Genomic DNA, 7,500 nt, shown 5'->3' on the forward strand with positions numbered 1-7,500 from the left:
TAAACCCTAAACCCTAAACCCTAAACCCTAAACCCTAAACCCTAAACCCTAAACCCTAAACCCTAAACCCTAAACCCTAAACCCTAAACCCTAAACCCTAAACCCTAAACCCTAAACCCTAAACCCTAAACCCTAACCCTAAACCCTAAACCCTAAACCCTAAACCCTAAACCCTAAACCCTAAACCCTAAACCCTAAACCCTAAACCCTAAACCCTAAACCCTAAACCCTAAACCCTAAACCCTAAACCCTAAACCCTAAAATCTAACCCTAAACCCTAAACCCTAAAACCCTAAAACCCTAAAACCCTAAACCCTAAACCCTAAACCCTAAACCCTAACCCTAAACCCTAAACCCTAAACCCTAAACCCTAAAAAGATATGTATCGGAGCAATACAAAAATCTCGACCTCTAATACAAAAATCTTTTTGATTGCAATACTAGATATCTTTTTGATTCTAGTCATTTGATTTTGATTGCAATACAAAAATCACTGACCTCTAATACTCTTTCTTTTTCCCCTTTTTGCAGAGGATGGTGAAGCCACAGCTGCCTCTCGTAATTCGGTTGCTCCTATTGCACATGCAGTTCTTCAGGCTGCTGTCATCAAGTTGCATCTATGTAGTAGTACAGGGGAAATATATCTAGTATGTGATCCAACAAGTACCATGCGAGGAAAATATTGTGCTGTACATGTAAACGCATTCGTGCCCAAGATATGTATCGGAGCTTAGACGGTTGTCAGCCATTTTTTCTAGTTATGGGATGATATCTGTAATTTATGTGGCAAATGCCTACAGCGCATTAGAATCAGTATATATATAGGAGAAATCTATATATATATATATATATATATAGGAGAAATCTAGGAGTCCTAGTAGATAAAAAAAACTTAGAGTCATACTAGAAAACTAATTCTAATAATCAAGTTCTATTACGAAACTAATCCAAATATATCGTGGGTCCAAAATTCGGATCACATATTTAACAATCTCCACCTTGAGACGAATTTCCCTCGTAGCATAAAAATCTTCAATCTCTAAACAACCTCGTGATGATAAAATCAATGTGGGCCAAATAGTCACTTGGACTAAAATCCATAACACCCTTGATACAGAAGAGGTAGACCATACTTCAAACTCGCCATTAGGAATAAATCCTGAATCTGCTAGTATAAACTGGTGTGAACCTAGCAGAGACGCGAAATTGATGCACAAACTTTAAATTCGCCATGGGAATAAAATCCTGAATCTGCCGGCATTAATTTCTGGAATCCTAGCAGAAACACGAAACTCTTGTGCACAAAACGAAATACTTAGATCCCCTGATAACCTCCTGATATGTTGGGTACAATGGTAGCAAAATTCGCCGAAAATTTTGATCACCTTGTGATCTAGATAGGAGCGAGGCTCCCTCTCGACGACTTGAATGTGCTTCTCTTTTTTTTCTAGCATACTTCTCCTCCTAGGTAAATACCCCGCTGCAAAACCAAACTTCAAACTTGTCTTGGAAATAAAATCCTGAATCTGCTGGTACAATTTGTCAAACCCTAGCAGAAATGTGAAACACTCTGGGTGTATAAAACGAAGATCGTGTGCACCGAGCAAAAATTCCAATGTGAAACTGAATTCACCTCAACAGGCCCGAAAACGCAGCAATTAATTGATTTGATTCCCTGGTGCGAAGGGCGTGTGCACGCAGCAAAAATCAACGTGAAATCCAATTCACATGAACAGGAGAGGAGAGGTTGGGCTCCTAGTGGCTGATTTGCAAACCTTGATGCGCGTGCGTGATTAGATTAGATGACCTCCTGCTGCTTCTTTCTCACGACGCCTGTCAGGCTGTCACGCCGACTCGGAGTGGAGGATCGACTCCGCTTTGATTTGCTAATCAACTCTCGCCGAAAAACAGAAATCGACCAGAACGACCGACGCGCGCCGCCGCCGATCAGATCGATCTTCGATCAGGAAATCACGCCGGTGGCTGGGACTATAGATCGATCTCCTCTGATATTATTTGTTATAAAAATAGATACACAATAGAGACACGAATTTTACGTGGAAAACCCTTACGAAAAAAAAACCACGGACGCCTACCGACAATGATCACTATAGAGGAATTGGATACAAACGCAGGGGATACATTGGTCTGTCACACCCTCCCAGTGCGGCTTATAAGGAATATATATAGGAGAAATTTAGGAGTCCTAGTGGATAAAAATTAATCCTAATAGTCAAGTTTTATTAGGAAACTAATCCGAAATTCGGATCACATATTTAACGGGTAGAGGTTGAACTGGAGAGATGTTTTCCAAAACAGCATTGATTCGAAGGGAGTGCTGATTATATGAGTAGAGATGCTCAAGTATTTCTTCCTCATTTCATTAGCTAAAGCATGTGGTTTGATGCTGAAATTTTTCGCGAAAAAAATTGTATCTTCGTTACACAGTCCATAATGGCATTTTACAGAATGATATGCCATATCTCCATTCAACAAGTTATATCATTAGGAGCATGATTTTTTTGCATCGGACGTTTCAGAACTCGCTCGGCAACACATGGGAGACGAGTTTGGGGCAACTGCATTAGCAATGATTAACAAACCCAAATTCTCAGTCGATGTACAAGGAATAGAAAACCACAAGGACTGGAACAGACAACCAAATAATTTCTGCCAGCAAAATGAAACAAAAATTCTCAGTTGAAATGGCCATTTGAACTGAGAATACAAGATCCTTCAACCGTTCAGACAAGCGAGAGTCTGAAACTGAATCGAGACAAGGAAAGGAACAAAAAAGGTTGTGCAAGATTTCAGAGAAGCAGTAGAGCTAAGTTGTAATACAAAGCAACAGCGGTAGCCTCTGGATCCACCACGACTTCACTATCGGTCGTCGTTTGGAGGATCACCGACCAGATCTGGTGGTCGTCGTTGCCGCTACAGCCCGTCGATGGTTTTCGGGACTTCGATCTACCACCTTCCCGCTTCTCCTTCCTCCGTGACGACTGGTGTAGCGGCCATGAAATGGCTGCTCCATCCGGTGACGAGGCCCCCGCATGTCTTCTAGAAATAAGAAGGATAATTTGGGTGCTGAAAATGATGTCTTGGACAATATTAATTATGAACATATAATCAAAGATTTCATTTAAAAACACTATACGGATGATGCTTTTCAGTATAACAATAGGTCCGTACTACCTTTACTCTCTGTTATTCTAGTATTAATATTTATTTGATGTATTTTTAAATGTTGTATGAAATAAAACATTAAAGTTATATAGTTGACATAAAATATGCTTATTTATATTATATCTATGAATTTTTCAAAATTTAGGGCCCTGATTTACATTTCGTTCCGGGGCCTCAAATTCCTTGAGATAGCCCTGACTATAACCCATTTCATAAACAGATAAAACAGCCGCTTGTGCCCAAATGTCTACGAAAATAGAAATTTTTCTGACGCGCATGGCAACCGCGTGCAAAAAGGGGATTTTCACAGACGGGCACGTTATGCCACTCGTCTACAAAAGAAATGTTGAAAATTATAAAAATTACAAAACCCTATAATCCTGAAACCCTAGCCACCCCACCCCACCACCAAAAAATCGAGCGCCAGATCCATCGCCGTCGAGGTCACCACTGGTGGATCCGCCATCACTGAGGTCCCCGTCGGTGGATCCACGCATTTCCGATGCTCCCGTACCTACCACTACCACTACCAAGCAAGCCCGCCGCTGCCCACTTGAGGTCACACCGACGAATCCCGCATCACCGACGCTCTTGAGCCCGTTGTCGGCTACCAGCCGCCGACCCACCTGGACCACCGTCGAGCGCGCAAGGAAGAGATGAGGTGAGAAAGAGAGACGAGTTGAGAGATAAGGACAACCATAATGTTGTAAAAAAATAACTTAAGGTCCTTAAGATGAACCATAGCCATTGCGGCATTGAACATAAGATGTGTTCGTAATTTTTTTAAAGTAATGATTAGCCATAACTCAGCATACATGTCTGTACTGATTTAAAAATGCACTGACTTACGAAGTATAGTACTAGTATTATTGATCGAGAGTTGTTTTTAATAACAGCAAGTGCTCAATACATTCTCATTTTATTTGATGTTTATGGAGCCACATCCATATATTCCTGTTCATTTCATGAGGTAAACTGTAAGTAGGGGTGGGCAGAAAAAGACCGAACCCAAAAACCAAACCGAAATGACCTAGACCGAGACCGAAAAATTCGGTCTGCATTTTCAACTAACCGAATTTAGATCGGTTAATTCGGTCTTTGCCCTTAACCGAATTGACCAAAATATATCATTGGCCCAATAATACAGATGATATCACAGCCCACTAAGCCCAATAAAATCTCATCCGGAGGAAACCAACTCCCTGCTGCACCACCACACGATCTTTTCATCCCCAATCCCCACCTTATCCGCATCTCCGAAGACCGCAAATTTCCCCACCGTGCGGCGCCGCAACGACCCGCGACTGCGATGTGCTGCCCCTGCCGCCGCCGCATCTCGCCTCTCACCCCAAAACCAACAACCCCTGCCGCCACCGCGTGTCTTGGCGCCCTCTGGCGCATGCCGGCCAGCCACACCTCGAGGAAGCCGTGTGCGGGAGCTGGAGACCTCGGCGACGGAGGACGTCGGCCATGAGCAAAAAGATGGGAGCCACAGTAACAACAATGGCAGGAGGCGATGGGATGGATGGGATCTTGGTCCCTGGAGCCATATGGAAAAAGTGATAGCAGAGATCGATGGGGAGTATCAATTTGCTTTTTCTTTTCTTTTTCTTCAGAATCCCATCGATCTGCTTTTTTTTTCTTTTTCTTTAGAATTGTGCTCGATTTGCTAGTGGCATCAAATTGTAGTGTGTCATCTATGTGTTTTCTTTGACTCATTGATCTTGTACCGATTACTTGTCATATTTTGGCTGTTAGAACTTCTGTTACGGTTAGTTCGGTCTATGGCCGAGACCAAAGACCGAAGTACTCGGTCTTGAGTTTTTTTAAGACCGATCGGTCTTGATATTCTAAAGACCGAATTTTCAAAAGACCGATGAACCCTAAACCCTAAACCCCTAACTGTAAGATCTAGTTATACTTAGGACCTGTTTGAGATGGCCTAAGTTCATGGATTGATGGTTTATTTGAATCTTTTTTAGCTATTTAACAGAATTAACTATTACGAAGTTGAAAAGTTGCTTTAGAAAAGTATTTCAATATAATTTTATATAGAATATGTTTGCATAGAAAATACTGTTTAGGAGTTTGGTAAACGTGTAAACGAAAATCCAGAATAAAAAAAATAATGTGCTAGTCTTCGAATTATGTACATGCACCTGTACTAATTTTATGGGCCCACTAATAACAAATAAAATTTATACTATTCTTCTCCATCCCAAAATATGTAACTTTTAACCTTGGCATAAGTATTAAGAAGATTGTTAACAGCCTTGTTTGCCTCCTCGGACTAGGTTAAGGATGGGGCTAGGCTGGTTAGGGTGATAATGAAGTATATTGGTAGTATGTACTCAGTCCGTTCCATTTTAAGTGCAGTTGTGGATTTTTGTGTCTAACGTTTGAACCGTCTATCTTATTTGAATTTTTTTTACGATTAGTATTTTTATTGTTATTGGATGATAAAACATGAATAATAATTTACGAGTGACTTATTTTTTTTATTCTTTCATAATTTTTTCAAATAAGATGGACAGTCAAACGTTGGATACAGAGACTTACAACTGCACTTAAAATGGGATGGAGAGAGTATAGTTCAGTGGTAAAAATCAGATATTATGTTGTTATATTTGCGGCACAATTCGAGGGAGCACATACTTTTTTAAAAAAATAAAGTAATTCTCGATACACTTTTGTCAACCAATATCTACATATTTTGAACTTTCATGTTCCTTTTTCTCACTTGATGATTGGATCCAAAGTTTCATACATAATTTTTGAGTAAGCATATATGTGAAATGGAAAGAAGCATGTTCGATGCCAGTTACTTTCTACCTTCTTTGGAAGTTCAGCTTAGATATGCTCAGACTAAACAGGATGGCAAACATAGCCGGGAACATGGCCAACATGATGGCTGCCAATGGCAGTAGGTCACGACGGAAACTAAAGTAGTCATTGATGAAGGTAGCAATAGATTTTGTCTCTCCGAATACGATAATCTCCTTCTCATGCTCATCCCCGAACTGTGTGGTGAAGAAAACATTGAGTGTCCATGACAAGGGGGATGCGTAATACAACCATATCCACCATCTCGGTATTTGCTGCCATATCAATCAACCATATATTTATGTATTTCGTAAATACATACTTACATTATGAAGCAATAATTAGGTGAGATGAATAGTTGCTTACTGGTGCAGGCACGATAAAACCAGACATGAGGTTTTGCACGGTGTAGAACATGGATGCTAATATGGATGCCACTTGGATGTTGGGGGTAAGCGACACTATCATCATTCCTATGTAGAGGAAGTAGAGCAGTGTACAGATCATGGTGTACACGAACCAAAAGAACTTGACTGGTGTCCATGCATACCCTATCATCGGGTAAGCAATGAACATGAATAATACTATCTGCACCATCACGTAGGGGATCTCCATAGCAACCTACTCCAGGAACCCAAAGATGCAATATGAAACGCAAATACAGATTCATACTAAGCCTAAATAGTGTTTCCTCTGTTCCACGTTATAAGACGTTTTGGCCTCTTCATATCTCATCTAGATTCATTAACATCCATATGAATTTAGACATATGTATGAGCACATACATGGATCTATGCATGAATCTATTCAAAACCTAAAACGTCTTGTAGTGTGAAACAGCGGAAGTAGTACAATTAGGTCCTTTACATATATAGTTGAGGATTTGAGATACCTGTGCTAAGGAGTACGCCCAAAGGGAGTACATTCCAGCAAACCTCTCCCTATACACAACAGAACGCTCAATGGAGACAAAGGGCATCACCAATTGACAGTTATTGATGCCAGCAAAGACAGTGGCTCCATACATGCATCCCATTATAGTGAATATACCTTGTTGGTCGTTTCTGCCACCAATGAAGCAAAAGAAATGGAAACCATGATCAACATAAATCACTTCATCCATATGTATATGCATATACATTCTCTACAAGTATTTTTTTAATGATGGACACAATAACGGTTTTCAATACATACATGTTCTTGATGTCGCCCTTCTGCCAAAACAATGCACCGAAGATGATGCAGGAGATTGTCGTGAATAAAATTCGCACCATATTGTAGGAAGGGCTTCTCCAATATGATAAACATTGCTTCCAGAGACAGGCTTTCAATTGTTCCCCAAACTTCTGTGGAAACCGTGTTTGGAAATGGAGATCGCTCGTGCCAACAGGTGGTTTGCTCAAGCACTTCACTAGAGTGTCCTTGTCCCTTCAATCACCAATTACTTATTATTACTATCAACATTGCACAAAAAATGTTATTATTACATAT

The 7,500-nt window shown here is 40.5% G+C and overlaps 1 protein-coding gene and 1 long non-coding RNA gene across 3 annotated transcripts in view; one reads left to right on the forward strand and one right to left on the reverse strand.

Annotated features, from left to right (window-relative positions):
• Nucleotides 1-5,874: 5,874 nt before the first annotated feature.
• LOC136354743 (ABC transporter G family member 41-like) overlaps nt 5,875-7,500 on the reverse strand; it is an 11,551-nt gene continuing 9,925 nt past the window's right edge. Inside the window, exons 19-22 of the mRNA XM_066306380.1 lie at nt 7,204-7,437; nt 6,902-7,073; nt 6,376-6,630; nt 5,875-6,284 (exon numbers count right to left, since the gene is read on the reverse strand). Of these exons, the coding sequence (XP_066162477.1) occupies nt 6,015-6,284; nt 6,376-6,630; nt 6,902-7,073; nt 7,204-7,437 (931 nt within the window). The 3' untranslated portion in view covers nt 5,875-6,014. The remainder of the gene's footprint in view (nt 6,285-6,375; nt 6,631-6,901; nt 7,074-7,203; nt 7,438-7,500) is intronic.
• Nucleotides 6,140-7,500, forward strand: part of LOC136354744 (uncharacterized) — a 1,460-nt gene continuing 99 nt past the window's right edge. The window contains exons 1-3 of one of the 2 annotated variants that reach the window (XR_010738500.1): nt 6,140-6,277; nt 6,384-6,460; nt 7,291-7,500. The exon at nt 7,291-7,500 is cut by the window's right edge and continues 99 nt beyond it. This is a non-coding gene — a long non-coding RNA (uncharacterized lncRNA). Of the gene's footprint in view, nt 6,278-6,318; nt 6,461-7,290 lie in introns of those variants that run through there. The other variant, XR_010738499.1, reaches the window with a different exon arrangement.

The sequence above is a fragment of the Oryza sativa genome, chromosome 12 (assembly GCF_034140825.1).
Source record: "Oryza sativa Japonica Group chromosome 12, ASM3414082v1".
NCBI lineage: Eukaryota > Viridiplantae > Streptophyta > Magnoliopsida > Poales > Poaceae > Oryza > Oryza sativa.